The following is a 17,678-nucleotide window of genomic DNA, read 5'->3' on the forward strand; positions in this document are numbered from 1 at the left end:
TTCCTCTCCAACTTCATCTCCTTTGGTTCCATCAGATTCACCTGGTCCTACTCCAAATCCCATGCCACTTTCCTTGATGTTGACCTCCACCTGTCCAATGGCCAGCTTCACACGTCCGTCCACATCAAACCCACCAACAAGCAACAGTACCTCCATTACGACAGCTGCCACCCATTCCACATCCAACGGTCCCTTCCCTACAGCCTAGGTCTTCGTGGCAAACGAATCCGCTCCAGTCCGGAATCCCTGAAGCATTACACCAACAACCTGACAACAGCTTTCGCATCCTGCAACTACCCTCCCGACCTGGTACAGAAGAAAATAACCAGAGCCACTTCCTCATCCTCTCAAACCCAGAACCTCCCACAGAAGAACCACAAAAGTGCCCCACTTGTCACAGGATACTTTCCGGGACTGGATCAGATTCTGAATGTGGCTCTCCAGCAGGGAGATGACTTCCTCAAATCCTGCCCTGAAATGAGATCCATCCTTCATGAAATCCTCCCCACTCCACCAAGAGTGTCTTTCCGGCGTCCACCTAACCTTCGTAACCTCTTAGTTCATCCCTATGAAATCCCCAAACCACCTTCCCTACCCTCTGGCTCCTACCCTTGTAACCGCCCCCGGTGTAAAACCTGTCCCATGCACCCTCCCACCACCACCTACTCCAGTCCTGTAACCCGGAAGGTGTACACGATCAAAGGCAGAGCCACGTGTGAAAGCACCCACGTGATCTACCAACTGACCTGCCTACACTGTGACGCATTCTATGTGGGAATGACCAGCAACAAACTGTCCATTCGCATGAATGGACACAGGCAGACAGTGTTTGTTGGTAATGAGGATCACCCTGTGGCTAAACATGCCTTGGTGCACGGCCAGCACATCTTGGCACAGTGTTACACCGTCCGGGTTATCTGGATACTTCCCACTAACACCAACCTGTCTGAGCTCCGGAGATGGGAACTTGCTCTTCAGTATATCCTCTCTTCCCGTTATCCACCAGGCCTCAATCTCCGCTAATTTCAAGTTGCCGCCACTCACACCTCACCTGTCATTCAACAACATCTTTGCCTCTGCACTTCTGCCTCGACTGACATCTCTGCCCAAACTCTTTGTCTTTAAATATGTCTGCTTGTGTCTGTATATGTGTGGATGGATATGTGTGTGTGTGCGCGCGCGCGCGCGAGTGTATACCCGTCCTTTTTTCCCCCTAAGGTAAGTCTTTCCGCTCCCGGGATTGGAATGACTCCTTACCCTCTCCCTTAAAACCCACATCCTTTCGTCTTTCCCTCTCCTTCCCTCTTTCCTGATGAGGCAACAGTTTGTTGCGAAAGCTTGAATTTTGTGTGTATGTTTGTGTGTCTGTCGACCTGCCAGCACTTTCATTTGGTAAGTCACATCATCTTTGTTTTTAGATACATTTTTCCTACATGGAATGTTTCCCTCTATTATATATATATATATATATATATATATATATATATATATATATATATATATATATATATATATACAAAAACTTGTAAATTAGAAACACTGCAAAAGTATCTCAGTCACATATTTCTACTAAGATTGAAACTACTGTAGAAATTGTTATAAATAAATGCATAAAAATATTAAACACCTACACAACGAATAAAAATACCGCACATAGTAACTCACCATTAAATATTTTTATAAATTAGTTCTAGCCTCCTGTCCTTTTTCTAGGTATACACGTCGATAACACGAGATATGAACTCCTGCTGTTTGGTCGAAGATTTCACAGTTCCCTTCTCTATAGCTAGAATCTCCAAGTTTGACCATCTGTCATATGTCACTGTGTTGTGAAGGTATATTTTCATATGTTTTAATGTACTCGTGATTCTTATGCAAAACGTGCTGGTTGCAAGAACCAACAATAGTAATTTCACACATTCAGAGAACACTTTTTTACTCCAGTGTTTATAAGGGATCTAAGGAGGTCCTAGCACTGTAGATGTTCATCCTTGCTGCTGTATATAAATATAAGTTCTCCTTTCACCTTTTCACTCACAAAGAAGGGATATATTTTAAGTACTGTAGTTTTCAAACTTCATTTGTCAGGAAATTGTCAGGCCTACTATAACCTGAGAACTTTTCTCTCATCTACAAGTTATGTAAAATCTGTTCCATGAAAGTCATGGAGTCTGGTTTCCATGTTTACTATCATTGTGTCAATTATTTTGAATGCCAGCCGTCTCAAATTCTGAATACTTGCTTCTGTTTTGTTAAAATTAATTTCGGATACTCCTGCTGAATTTATTAGGCTCTAAGCTTCCACAATGCATTTCAGAATAATTTACTCACATCTTAGTCTTTCAACAGCATTAATGTAGTTTTCAGTTTCAAGCTTACAGCATCTTACGCCCACAGTTTTTCTTTGCACGACGTCAAACTAGACACTTGTATGCTGGAAAATTGGATTGTACAGCTGCAGTAGAAAAAGAAAGGTTTGATCATTCTCTATACTATTTAGCACAATTGCTTGATGTACAGAATTATCATCCCACCCTTCATTCTTTATCACATCATTAAATGCTACTCCAAGGCGTGTGTAGTAAAGAATAACAGGTTGTACAGGACTTTGTAGTTTAAATCCTCTTACCCTCAGAAGTTCACTTCTTTTACTGGAACAGCTAAAATGTGTGAAATCATGATAGATTTGCCACAAACAGTTTTACTTGCATAATCTTTTTACAAGCATAGAGGAGAACTAGGATCAACTCATGGGTATCACAGTAGATAAAGAGAGGATATGCTTGTTTCACAATAGAATGGACACCATAATTTTTCCCTGCCCTTGCACTGCAGCCGTCATATGTTGCAATACAAATTTTTTAAAATCGATATTCCAACTGCTTAGCACTCGCAACAAAACAGTGGCTATACCTTGTGCATCTGATCTTTGGAGACGTCATAAAACCCTATGAATCTCTCTTGTATTCCTCCTGATTTATTATCTGCAAAACAAAAAATTACACTCATCTGAATTCTAGTTGAGACATTGATTGTTTTGTCGGCTTGTACTGATGCAAAAGGATTATTTTTAACTTCACTTGAAATTTATTCTTCAACAGCATCCTCGATAAAAACTATTAATTCATTCTGTATGTCATCAGGAGAGCCTTTAAATACCCAATCGGATGCTAAGTGATCTTTCAAAAGTTCTAAATTTTTTCCTTTATTTAGTGACAACTTAGATTTGTCATGACCTTGAAGAGCTAACTCTTGCTGTGCTAAAAAGTGGATAGTTGAAATAAGTCTCTTCATTATACTTCTGTTTCAATCAACCTTCTCCTTATGTTTTAAGGCATCCAGGCATGTTGCTTCTGAAAGCGCGTGGTCAATTTTTTACTGTACTTAACTTATTGTATTTAACAGCTGCTGCGATATGTAAAATGAAAAATGCAAACTCTTTAGCTTTCGAAAGGAAATTTTGAAGACTCTCTTAGCCTATTTACCACTAACCATTCCAAATAGCACACAGTAAAAAGAAAAAAGTTTGTTCCTTGCAGCACTGCCACTTAACCAGGGTTTTGAATTGTACCATTGTGTTTGGAAGTGTCTCACAAATTTTCCATAAGCTTTTTAATAGACAGATTTGGTGTCAGCTTTCATTCTTCACCAGAAGTTTATCTTCCAAAGAAAGAGAGAGAATAACGTAGGGTTTTCGATTAAAAAATTCAGTGGCTCTTGTGATGAAATAAATGCCTCCATGGCAGTTTGAGGTAGCCAACAACATCAAGTGTTACAAAATAATGATTTAAATATTAGACAACTTACTGTTTTCCTTTCAACAACACAATTACAAGACAAATTGATGATGACAGCAGAGATGTGACAAGGCACTCCAAAATATACTTCACTAATCAGTTAATCACTACCACTACTTCCTACATTTTAACTACAAAATTCATGTTCCAGGTTTCTTCATAAACATGTCTAGTACTATTGACATGAAAACCTACAGACACACTATGGAACTACCAATGTTTGAAATAAGTAAGGCTACTAAATTTTGATCTCAGGAACAATGAAAATACATAGGCTATTTTCTGTCATCTTGCAATAACATTCAAAGATGCATTCACATTTACTTTCTATGGATTATGAATGTCTTATTGTTCTTTGTGTTTTAAACAAACACTTAAATTACTAGCTAATGGTTTCTGATTCTGTCCAGCTTGCTGCTAGCATGCTAGACGATGCAAAGTCGTGCTATCTGTTAGGGAACTGCCGTATGATTGTCATTCCACAGGCACGTATCCACCTACCGGCGAGAAGCAGAAACAAAGCAAATGCCAGCTTTTAAAAATTGTATCCACGCTGTAGAAAGCCCAGTCTGCCACATGAAAGAAACGGGCTTACTGTGCATGCACGTAACAAGTACAGAATTCTGAGCTGCTACAGGTTGAAAAGCTAAAGGAGTGATGGATTATACTGGCGAGCGCATATACGAAGTTCAAACGTAAAATATTTGAAAACATTTATGAGGGTACATGATCCGATTGGATTAAATTCAATTTGGGTGAATTACGTTGGAATTTTGTGGAGTAGGCTCAGCCTTAGAGCCTTTTTGCCACTGCCTTTGTTATAACTACATTTTAGCCTACTAAATGAAGTACATAAGAAGGATGATAACATATTTATCCAAAGATGTCACATTTTAGCAAAGCAAATTGTACTAAAAATGAGATGTTTTGGAGAGATCCTTAATGCACTACATCAGTTAAACTGTATAGTTTCATACAGAACAAGTATAAGTATGAATACAGACAAATGTGGTATATTAGCTTCACAAACATGTTAGTTGCAAGATTTGCTTCTTTCAGCAAATCACAGCACAAGACAAGTGACATCACAGAAACATCACAGACTGAACACACTTGAAACATTAAACATCTCAAGTTTAGGATTGAAAAAATGAAAAATATTAAGCATGCAGCGAAGCTAATACACACCAAATTAAAGATCTCTCCAAAATGAGCCTTTTAGTACAACCTGTTGAGATAAAAATGTAAGAAATGTGATGTTGGCTGGTAAATATGCTACCTATAAATCTAGTAGATAGCTTTTGGTGTTATTAGTACTTGATTAAGAAACGGAAACACCACGTGTTAAAACCATGCCACCTAGTCATTCACATCCAACTTGAGTATAGGAGGGGCAGATATGACCAAACAATCGAACGCTGAACACGTATGTTATGAAAATGTTCATTGCTAGCTCAAGTTGTTTGGTGTTCCCACTACTTCCTATATTTGTTTTATGTTGAACAACAGCATGGTAGTAAATATTTGGCAGGGTTAAATACTGGACTAATTTTTGTTTAATTTGAGGTGGAAATATTTTTCTAAATTTTTAATTTGCACATCGGCAGGAGATTTCCTGCAAGCTGTAGTAGTTTGTTCTTTGCAATTTAGATGCTCATCAAGATTATGCCAATATCTTTCACAGTTTTTTGATATGGTAGCTGGATACCATTGAGAAATATTGGAGAGAATGCTTCATGAAAAAAGGCACTCTGGTTATAACTGACAAATTGAAGCAACTAAAAATGTGTTGGTCAGTCACAAAATAGAGAAAGAAAAACAGTTACCTTCTTCAAATTTCTGGAAGAGGAGATCTACATGTGCTCGATTTCCAGGAACTCTGTAAATTCCCTCTGAGTCAAGGCCTTCTTCTTCTATGAACCTAACACATTTTTCCAATAGCAAAGGGATATAATTACTTTCCGACTGTGCAAAGTCTTGTAAAGTTGCCTGATGAGTAACTGGGCTACTTTTCACTTTCTGTTTAGAGCGCTTCTTATCACGCTCTTTTTCCTTTTCAGCCAGCTTCTTAAGTTTCTCTTCCTTGATGCGTCTTTTCTCCTGCTTTTCATCTGATTTCAGTTTTTGTTTATCCTTTCTGCGAGATGCTTTGTCACAGTCTTTTATCTGAAAGAAAGATCTAGTATTAATAATGTTTTAAGAAGTTTACAGCAATCAGTATTTGGATCTTCTGCATACTGACCAATTTAATGGATGTTAATACTTAATTATTTTAAATGCACAAGAGTGTTACATACATGACTTAGAAAAGAAAGATATAGTGCTCATTGCTTTCATTTGTGCAAGTGCTTTTGCAGGAGAATTAACCACAGTATATAGAAAGATAAATATATTATAACATAGATTAGAGAGAATCACTATGGTATGATAAGTTCATGGCTGCATGATGAAATATGACAGAACAGCATACTACATTAAATGTGGATGCAGGCTTTCTCAGCACACGGCGTAGATGAATTATTCTTATGAGTAATATGTTTATTTCAGAGTGACTTTTGATAAGTTTCTTGTTTGTCCTACTCTACAGAATTTGCCAGAATATGACAAGTGAGAAACTTGTTGAAATGTCACTCTGAAATAAACATATTAAATGGCTGATTTTCTGAGAAGATGGTGAGCAAGGGGTTGATTGTGCTTACAGTTAACCATGCAGAAGTGGTGGCAGTGGTGGTGGTAGTGGTGGTGGTGGTGGTAAAGAAATAAAAGAAGTAGGAAACTCATGAATGGAAGAAAATTAGTTGTGCAGAGGAGCAGAGCTGTTGTGGAACAAATGTAACAGGAAAACCAAAACAGTTCATATATGGGATATCTGCAGAGTGATGGACTTGATATCCTACCAAATGTATAGGTCGTGATGCTCTATGTACACACATCCAGCACTGGAAATCAAATGAAAAGAAATAAGTTGATTCAAGAAAACTGCTGTCTTGGAAACACATATAGATGAGACAAATTGAGTACCAGAAGACTAACGATGGGTATGTGGAGCAGTAATGTGTTTTATAAGTAAAACTGAGAATAATAATGAGGGAATCCATCTCATCACTGCTAACACAGAACTACTACCATTATTTTTAATTATCTCTTTGACAGCAGGTTCACACATTTCATCCAACCATATTCTCGCACAGTTGTTTGTCTTGTTGACACTGACAATCACCACAAAAACTGGAACAGTTCCACTAATTACCTTAAAGAAGTAGCTTTAATTTCATAGGTTGAAAATGTAAGTTCCACTTCAATTTCGGAGCAAAAAAGCAATACCATTTGAAATTAGGTGAACTAAAAAGACAGTACAGCCTTAACTTTTCAGATTACCGACAAAACTATGCAACAAAGCTCTCTCTTGTAAATTTAATCTTGTTTTAACAAGAAATCTAGATGAAAGCTCCAGTATCATCATTCCTTAATCAAAACTACACAAAAATTAAACTAAGTTTTTAAAATACTATAATAAGTGTCCATATAATAGAAGACAATAATAGAAGATTTGTGGGCACAGTAAAGAGCACAACAAAACAGACAAATGAAGCATTACATCCCGTTAGGATAAAGTAGGTGACACTTTGTACAGTGACGTCCTCACAGTTAGCTTCTGGATGAAAATTTTATGAGAGAATCAATAAAGCAATGCCGGAGGTAGTGTTTTAATGGTAGTTAATATAGTTTCAAAAATGTCTACAAGCCACAACTAGGTACAGTAAGAAGAAAGTTGTTAATACAGTCTGAACTTAAAATTACTGCTGTTTGATGTGATGATGAGAAATCTTCACACTACTTATGTAGGTGGAATCTGGTGGTGTTCACTGATTAGGTATGGACAAATTAATCATTCCATCATTAGAAGATAAGCAATTTGATGTTTTGCCAATGTATTTCTAACTCGCTGAATCCTTGGGTGTCTGCCAAGGTCTAGTTTGCATGTCCTCCATGATGTTTCAACCAACAGATGTCTTGCTGACTTCCGGTGGTTCCTGATGACTACTACTCTGCTTGAGTTCGTGTCCTGTTCATGTTGGCCATTACCCCCTCCACCACTCCGCTCCTGTTGCTGTCCGCAAAGCCACTGGAGGGGGGGCTGTGAAATGCAGCCCCACTGTACACACTATTGTCTCTGGGTGCTGATCTAACTGTACATGAAAACTTTGCTTTTTCTAGGCTCAATGCATGTTTTCATACCTGACACAGTTGTAGGTATTATCTTTGTTAATGAAACCATCTTTGACCATAATTTCAATGGCCTCTTTAATCATGCAATCACAGTAGGAGGAGGATTGTCAAAGTATTTTGATTTTTACATAACCTATGGTACAGTCAGTTTTTATACCATTGTCAGCCATGGCTGATTTGTTGGTCTGGCGTAGTCCGGTATGGTATATATGTTCACAGCACACTTTCTTCTACTGTTCCAAAATTTATGTCTTGCCACAATGGCAGGGGATTAGGTAGATCCTTGAACCTACTAGCATCAATGTCTTAGTGGGTGGGCAAAATCCAAGACTCTGCTGGCTTTTCTGGAGGTATTCCTGAAAACGGAAAGCACACCAGTGATTTGTGCACATGCTTTTCATCCTGCTGTTGTCTAGGTTCAACCTATGTGAATACATGCCTTAACTCTTAACAAACAATGGTCATGCCATCCATCTGTTCCTAACACTTTCTGTTGAACACAAAGCAACCTGATATGAGCACAAATTCAAGAAGTCTCAAGGGGTTATCTCAATTCAGACATGCCTTAACTGCTTGTTGCTGTATTCACCAATTTGGAATGTTATCGCCAGGTGATTCTGCTCAGTTGGAAGGCTGTATCAGTCACAGATGGACAGCGTCCTGTGAACAATTGTGCGTAAAATGCCATCACGCTTGGAGTCGTGGTGACTATCAGCAGCAAGTAGATACAGATCAGTATGTGCACGTTTTCTGTACACACTGTGTCCCAGTTTGATATCTGGTTTCTATTTCACCAGGAAATCAAGAAATGGGAGAATGCTCTCCTGTACAACTTCCAAGGTAAATTGTACGTGTGTTAGGAATGAGTTGAGATGACGGAGAAATTCACCTAAGCTGTCCCATTTATGTGGCCAAACGATGAGTGTGTCATCCACGAAACAGTAGAAAGAGACTGGTTTTAGTTGGGCTTGCTCCAGTGCCTCCATCTCAATATCTTTCATGAACAGACTCTCTACATCTGGTGATAGAGGGCATCCCTTGCCATGCCAAAATCTTTTCTTAATGCTTTCCATTGAACAAGTACAAAGTTGAGGTGAGCACAAATTTAAAAAGTCTCATCAAGTTGGTCTCAAATTTCTTGCTTATAAATTTCACAGATTCCCTTCATAGTACCCTGGTGAATAGGGACATAGTGGTGGAAGGGGTGATGCCCAATAAGTATAAGGACAACAACCCCAGCACAGTGGCCACTGTCAGGAATAGATGGCAACAAGTCAGTCTGCTGAAATAGCATGGAGAACTTATAACATGATCCATGCAGATAACTGAGTAGAAATATGCTGGGATAAGATCAGGTCACATAAAAGTACCTTTATGGGGAGGAAATGCTTCAACAAACGCAAGCTAAGGAACAAGACGGAGCTGCTGCTCTTCTCTCTCACATTTCAACTTAGGTGTCAAATGGTACTTTGATAATGCCTTTTGTCAAGATATCTCACCACATACGGGCTGCAACAGCCACTAGCATCACAAAATGAGCCAGTCAGATACTTGTAAGATGGAGAATCCACTATATGTATTGATTTACTACTTGATGTCCATCTCTTCGACTCGTTGGGAGTGGGAAGACACTGTCACCTGGACACTGCCCGAACATGCAGTAAGAAACTCTACATCTAAGCAGACATTGCAGTATGAAAAGATGGCAGCAAGACATTAAAAATACACAAATCACCTAAGTAAAATGTGACCAACCTTACAGGGAGAATAATGATCATCAATGCAGCAATGTCGGCCCTCAGGAAAGGATTAAACTTTGTCCTGATTCCAACATCACTACTATCATTTGTGGACACCATACGCAGTGTGCAGCAGGCCACCTATGCCATATCAGTTAATGACACTGATGAAATATGCTGTGAAACATGTCGTGTGCTCACCAGGCCCACACCACCAAAGAGCAACATTTCGGGGGAGGAAGGAGCTGCTGTCCATGAGTTATGCGATGACCCAGATTCGGTTGTCCTGACTACTAAGAAAAGGAACACTATGGTGTTGAACCGTGCTCATACAATAAGCATAAAATATATGGACTTCTTGATGACACAGCATATAGAAAAATGGAAGGAAATTCAATAAATCTCCTTGAGAGGAAATCATGAAACTTCATTGTAGTACATTTGATGTGGAAACTGTATTGTTTGCTGATGATGCTGTGGTGTACGGTAAAGTGTCAAAGTTTAGTGACTGTAGGAAGATGCAAGATGACTTAGACAAAAATTTCCAGTTGGTGTGATGAATGGCAGCTAGTCCTAAATGCGGAAAAATATAAGTTAATGTGGATGAGTAGGAAGATCAAACACAGTCAAGTTGTTTAAATATCTGGGTGTAACATCGCAAAGTGATATGATATGGAATGAGGATGTGAGAACTATGGTAGGGAAGGTGAATGGTCAACTTCGGTTTATTGGGAGAATTTTAGGAAAGAATAGTTCACCTGTAAAGGAGATTGTGTATATGATGGTGGTGTGACCTATTCTTGAGTACTGCCCAAGTTTTTGGAATCTGTACCAGGTCAGACTGAAGGAAGACATCGACACAATTCATAGGCAGGCTGCTACAAGGGTGGTTTGAAAAGTTCTTGGAACAGAATACAAAAAAGTACTTACATCACTGAAACTTTTTTATTTTTCAATGTAGTCTCCATATAGATTAATGCAATTGGTCCAATGATGTATAAGTACCTTGATCCCATCTCGAAAATGGGTTTCCTCCAGGCCTGCAAAATAATTGCCAAATCCGGCTATCAATTCTTTGTTTGAAGTGAATCTTTGTCTACCAAGAAAGATTTTCAGTTTTGGGAAGAGATCGAAATCTGATGGAGTCATAGCACGTGAATAAGGTGGGTGTGGCAACAATTCATACCTTAGTTCATGTAATTTTGCCATGGTGATAGCACATGCATGCAGGCGAGCATTGTCTTAACGGAAGGTGACATTCTTCCTTGCTAAACCTGGCCTTTTTTCATGTATCTTTTGTTGTAATTTGTCCAGGAGGTTAGCATAGTATTCTCCAGTAATTGTTTGCCCAGTGGGGAGATAATCTACAAACAGAATCCCCTTCGTATCCCACAACACTGATGCCATGACCTTTCCCGCTGAAGGAATTGTCTTTGCTTTCTTTGGTGGTGGATAATCAGCATGTTTTCACTGCTTTGACTGTTTTAGTCTCTGGGGTACAGTAGTGAACCCAAGCTTCATCTGTGGTCACAAACTGGCACAAAAAACCTTGTTAGTCTCTCCTAAAATGGGCAAAACATTGTCCAGATATGTCCATTCTCATGTGTTTTTGATCCAACGTCAAGAGTCGTGGCACCCATCTTGCAGATAATTTTTTCCTTTCTAAGTCTTCAGTTAAAATGTGATATACCCTTTCAGATGACATCTGGCAAGTGACAGCAATTTCACGCACTTTCAATCGGCAATCCTCCATGACCATTTTGTGCATTTCTGCAATGATTTCTGGAGTAGTGACACATCTTGGCCAACCACTGCACGGATCATCACCTAACCAAATTTAAATTCATTTGTCCATTTGGAAACAGTTGAATATGAAGGCGCAGAGTATCCCAGTGTATTCTGTAAATCGGTATGAATGTTCTTTCCTTTCGTACCTCAAAGTACTTAATCACTGCTCGAATTTTGATTTTTTCCATCTTTGAAAATCACTAAGCGGAAAAAACAACAGAGCCACATCAACACCACAGCTCTCTTACTAGAGCACCAATGTGTCACGTGTTTACAGGCAACAGTCCAATGAATATCCCCTGAACAACTTCTTGCACTAGCGCTGACCTCTCGTGGTGATTCCGAAAATTTTTCAAGCCACCCTCGTAGATTTGTTACCGGAAAGTTCAAACAACACACAAGTATTACGGAGATGCTTTGAGAACTCAAATGGTGATCTCTGGAGGGTGGCAATGTTCTTTTTGAGAAACACTATTGAGATAATTTAGAGAACCGGAATTTGAGGCTGACTGCCAAATGATTCTACTGCTACCAACACACATTGTGCATAAGGACCATGAAGATAAGAAACACGAGAAATTAGGACACATACAGAAGCAGATAGACAGTGGTTTCTGCCTTGCTCTATTTGCGAGTGGAACAGGAAAGGAAATGACTAGTAGCGGTTTAGGGTATCCTCTGCCACCACCGTACGGTGGCTCGCAGCGTATCGATATAGGTATAGAAACTGTCCAAAACTTTGACCCCAAGCTGCTGCTCTGCCATGGCTGTATGGGCTGCAAAAAGTCCACAAAAGATGGCATCCCATTATGGCCTATAGTCAGGAATACAGGAGCAGCAACACATGGCTTGCCAAGCAACTGATTGCTCTCCTTAGTCCCTCTATGGGTAAATTCCAACAACACATTCAAAATTCCAGACATTTTGTACAAGTGCAGGTATTTTGCATCAATGATAGTGAGCTGCTGTTGAGTTTTGATACAGTGTCCCTCTTCACCACAAAAGGAATCCATGGAATGGATAAACAAGAAATTTGAGTCCAACCTGTTGAGATTTTTCAAATTTGTACTCACCTCAACTTACTTTTGTTCAATGGAAAGTAGTCTGAAAAGATGAACGGTGTGGCCAAGGGGTTTCCTCCTCTGTCATCAGTTCTAGAGAATTTATTTATGAAAGATTTTGAGTAGAAGGCCCTGGAGCAAGCCCAATTATAAAACCAATCACTTTCTACAGTTACCTGAATAATGCGTTCGTTGCTTGTCAACACAGACAGGAATTTCTCCATCACCTCTACTTGCTCTGCTATTTACCCGTCTATGATCATTTCCAAACTCTTGAGTTGACAAAAAGTATAACACGCATGTGAACAAGGCATAAAATATGTTCTGTGGATTTTGGAGTTTACTGATGCAACCCACATCCTGCGGCAGCCATGTTCGATCATTTTTACGGACGCTAGGGAGATGTGCTCACAGGAGATGCGAGTCCACTAGGTGAGGGGGAAAAGAGATCCCAAAGAAGGGTGAGAGTGAGGCATCTTACATATTCTAGAAGCTCGGCATAAGAATACTTCCATTAAATCTAAGAAGTATGATGTAGTTTTAATGGAAAGACATCCCTTAGCAACAGCGTGTTGGGGGTCAACCCTGACCCTAAAGAGTGGAGAAACAAAACAGTCCATCATGAAAATTATGTTTTGTAGAACACAGATCGATGATAAATTATTACAAGATGGGCTCCGAGGAAGTGTAAGATTTGATTACTGGTATGACACAGAAAAGTGGCTTTATTATGAGTATCAGAAACATTAGCTTGTCTGAAATCAGAGTCTGCTAAAAAGATCAAACAGGAGCAGTGTCCCTTTGTCTGCAGCAGGCCACGACCAGCGTTGGTCACAGTTAGACCACACAGCTGGTAGCAGCTCAGCCTCAGTGGCACAGTTAAGTTTATTGTTACTTCATTTGATGTTTGCGAAGTATAACTATGTACAGTCATATAGAAAGCGACTTTGGTCAGTGCTCAGAAGCTATATCTTTAACTGTGACAATAAATACAGATTTAGACATGGTTGGGTCAGATGAATAAAGCTTACATCACGTCTCTTACTGGTACTAGTAAGTGCAGGTACGCTTATTATCTTACTGTGTGCATACTTCATGGTAGATAATAGCCGATGGCTTACTGCTCATGACTGAGTGGGGAAATTTTACAGTTGTGGAGAATCTTGTGTGGTGAGGTGCTAAGCAATATCAGAACCATCCTAGCATTTCTCTCATAAATTCTCACATGGCAGCATATTTTGTTTGATATCTCACTGGGCTCATTAGTTCATCAAAGTTACATTGTGAAGACAACTAGTTTGAACTGGTTGCTTTTGTGAATTCTGGTGTGGTGCACATTTATCTTTGATTTTAAATTGTTACTTATGTTAACTGGAGGACACAGAGCCTCGATAATATTCGGCTTTAACGAGATGCACTAGGTATTTATTTGATGACCAACCAGCCCTGTTCCCACACCCACCATTTAAATCAAAGATTTTGTGTGTGTTACTGGTTAGATCGTAGCTTTTACCAGGAGCATCGGGTACTTATTTGATGGCCAACCAACCTTGTTCCCAGACCCACCATTTAATTCACAGATTGTATACATGCAATCAGTTAAATCGGAACATCAGAACAATGGCAGACCAGGTTATACAGGTGACATTTAACAGGTTGCCATGTTGTCGATGTGGATCGAGTTGCAGAGATCATCAGGTGGGTCCACTTATTGCTAGATCATGCACATCTGCTATTTCTCCAGTTACAGCAGCAGAGAGTTCTTTTCCACAGAGATGTTGTATTTATTTGTCCTTTTCACCTACCTTGTAAAAATCAATGCATAAACATTAATAGACAAGGTTAATTATATTATGAAGTGGTGCACTATGCTGCTAGAAAATGGTATGAATAATGCAGTACGCGCACTGAGGATAAAAAAGTTAGTGTACAATTGTCCACGTAACAGGGGTTTTATAAAACACCACTGAGAGCAGTGCAATAAGGTGGTAGTTGGTCCTTTAAAAAGTCGGGGAGAGAGAGAGAGAGGGGGAGAGAGAGAGAGAGAGAGAGAGAGAGAGAGAGAGAGAGAGAGTTTTACAACAGTCTGCTAACCCATCACCAATGTTCGATAAGTACACCGAGCAGGCAGGAAGCAGCCCAACAGTGGCGGTGTCAAAGAAGCTGCTGGTAATAAACCTGTTGAATGTGTGAAGCCAGAAGGAGCTTTCTGCAAGTGAGTAAGAAAACCAATGTGCACTCCATGTGCATACCGGGTTGAGTCATTCCAGATGTGGAAAGGGTCCTCTCAGATGCCATAAAGAGCACAGGGTGCAGCCAACTGCAGGTGGTTGCTCATGTCGGTAACAATGATGTTGGTAAAGGCTGCCAGTCTTGCTTGCAAGATGAAAGCAGAGCTGACGATTTGCAGCATAGTCGACAGGACCGACTGCGGACCTCTGGTACAGAGCCGAGCGGAGGGTCTGAATCAGAGGCTCAGACGGTTCTGCGACCGTGTAGGTTGCAGATTCCTCGACTTGCGCCAAAGGGTGGTTGGGTTTCAGGTGTCCACTGTACACAGGAGGCGGCTACATGGGTAGCAGGGGCTGTGTGGCGTGGACTGGGTAGTTTATTAGGTTAGAGGGTCTCGGGAAAACACAAAAAAGGGCTTCAGTCATAAAGGGTGCAAGCTGAACACAGGAAGAACTTAGATACAGGAACCATTGGTATAACAGTTGTAAATTGTCGTAGCTGTGTAGGGAAAGTACCAGAGCTCCAAGTGCTAATAGAAAGCACTGATGCTCAAATCGTTATAGGCACTGAAAGCTGGCTAAAGCTGGATATAAGCTAAGCTGAAATTTTTGCGAAGAACCTAACAGTGTTCCGAAAGGATAGGCTAAACATGGTTGGCGATGGTGTGTTTGTTGTTGTCAGAAGTAGTTTAATTTGTCGTGAAATTGAAGTAGATACTTCCTGTGAGTTAGTAAGGGCAGATGTCATTGTTGGCAACCAGAATAAAAGTAATAATTGGATCCTTTTACTGACCTCCCAATTCAGATGATACAGTTGCTGAAAGGTTGAAAGAAAACTTGAGTTTGATTTCAAACACGTACCTGACTCATACGATAATAGTTGGTGGTGACTTTAATTTACTCTTGATACGTTGGCGAAGCTACATGTTCAATTTTGGAGGTACGCATAAAATATCATCCAAAATTGTGCTAAATTCATTCTCTGAAAATTATTTTGAGCAGTTAGTTCACGAGCCCACGCGAATAGTAAACAGTTGGGAAAAAATCCTGAGTTAATAACGAGCATCAAAACCAATTCAGAGATTAGTGAACACAGGGTTGTCGTAGCAAGATTGAATATTGTAATCCCCAAATCCTCAAAAAATACGCAAAAAATATACCTATTCAAATAGCAGATAAAAATTCACTTGACGCCTTCCTGAGAGACATACTCCACACATTCCGAACTAATAATATAAGAGTACACCAGATGTGGCTTAAATTCAAAGAAATAGTATCGGCAGCAATTGAGAGATCTATACCAAATAAATTAACATACGATGGAGCTGGTCCTCCTTGGTACACAAAATGGGTTAGAACACTGTTGCAGAAACAACGAAACAAACATGCCAAATTTAAACACATGTAAGATCCCCAACATTGACAATCTTTTACAGAAGCTCAAAATTTAGTGCAGATTTCAACGCGAAATGCCTACAACAGTTTCCACAATGAAACTCTGTCTCGAAAACTGGCAGAAAATCCAAAGAGATTCTGGTTGTATGTGAAGTACGTTAGCAGCAAGAAAAATCAATGCCTTCTCTGTGCGATAGCAATGGAGATCCTATCGAAGACAGTGTTGCTGAAGCAGAGTTACTAAACACAGCCTTCCGAAATGCCTTCACAAAAGAAGACGAAGTAAATATTCCAGAACTTGAATCGAGAACAGCTGCCAACATGAGTAACATAGAAGTAAATATCCTTGGAGTAGTGAAGCAACTCAAATCACTTAATAAAATCAAGTCTTCTGGTCCAGACTGTATACCAATTAGGTTCCTTTGCTGATGCATTAGCTCTATACTTAACAATCATATACAACCGTTCGCTCGACAAAAGATCCGTACCCAAAGACTGGAAAGTTGCACAGGTCACACCAATATTCAAGAAGGGTAGTAGGAGTAACCCACTAAATTACAGGCCCATATCGTTAATGTTGATATGCAGCAGGATTTTGGAACACATACTGTGTTCATTATGAATTACGAATTATCTCGAAGAAAACTGTCTACTGACACACAGTCCACGTGGGTTTAGAAAACATCTTTCCTGTGAAACACAACTAGCTCTTTATTCACATGAAGTGCTGAGTGCTATTGACAAGGGATTTCAGATCGATTCTGTATTCCTGGATTTCCGGAAGGCTTTTGACATTGTACCATACAAGTGGCTCGTAGTGAAATTGCGTGCTTATGGAATATCGTCTCAGTTATGTGACTGGATCTGCAATTTTCTATCAGAGAGGTCACAGTTCGTAGTAATCGATGGAAAGTCATCGAGTAACACAGAAGTGATTTCTGGCATTCCCCAAGGTAGTGTTATAGGCGCTTTGCTGCTCCTTATCTATATAAACTATTTGGGAGACAATCTGAGCAGCAATCTTTGGTTGTTTGCAGGTGACGCTGTCGTTTATTGACTAATGAAGTCATCAGAAGATCAAAACAAACTGCAAAACGATATAGAAAAAATATCTGAATGGCGCGAAAAGCGACCCTAAATAACGAAAAGTGTGAGGTCATTCACATGAGTGCTAAAAGGAACTCGTTAAACTTCGGTTATGCAATAAATCAGTCTAATCTAAAAGCCTTAAATTCAACTAAATACCTAGGTATTACAATTACGAACAACTTAAATTGGAAAGAAGACATAGAAAATGTAACAGAACTACTAAGGAGACTGCCTACACTAGGCTTGTCCATGCTCTTTTAGAATACAGCTGCGCAGTGTGGGATCCTTACCAGATAGAACTGACAGAGTACATCAAAAAAGTTCAAAGAAAGGCAGCATGTTTTGTAT

At 39.7% G+C, this 17,678-nt stretch overlaps 1 protein-coding gene across 6 annotated transcripts in view; it reads right to left on the minus strand.

Annotated features, from left to right (window-relative positions):
- Positions 1–17,678, minus strand: part of LOC126248661 (rho GTPase-activating protein 190) — a 325,162-nt gene that overhangs the window by 34,847 nt on the left and 272,637 nt on the right. For all 6 annotated transcript variants that reach the window (XM_049949876.1, XM_049949875.1, XM_049949878.1 and 3 more), the window contains one exon: positions 5,624–5,963. In XM_049949876.1, coding sequence (XP_049805833.1) covers positions 5,624–5,963 — 340 coding nt within the window. The remainder of the gene's footprint in view (positions 1–5,623; positions 5,964–17,678) is intronic.

The sequence above is a fragment of the Schistocerca nitens genome, chromosome 3, assembly GCF_023898315.1.
Source record: "Schistocerca nitens isolate TAMUIC-IGC-003100 chromosome 3, iqSchNite1.1, whole genome shotgun sequence".
Taxonomy (NCBI): domain Eukaryota; kingdom Metazoa; phylum Arthropoda; class Insecta; order Orthoptera; family Acrididae; genus Schistocerca; species Schistocerca nitens.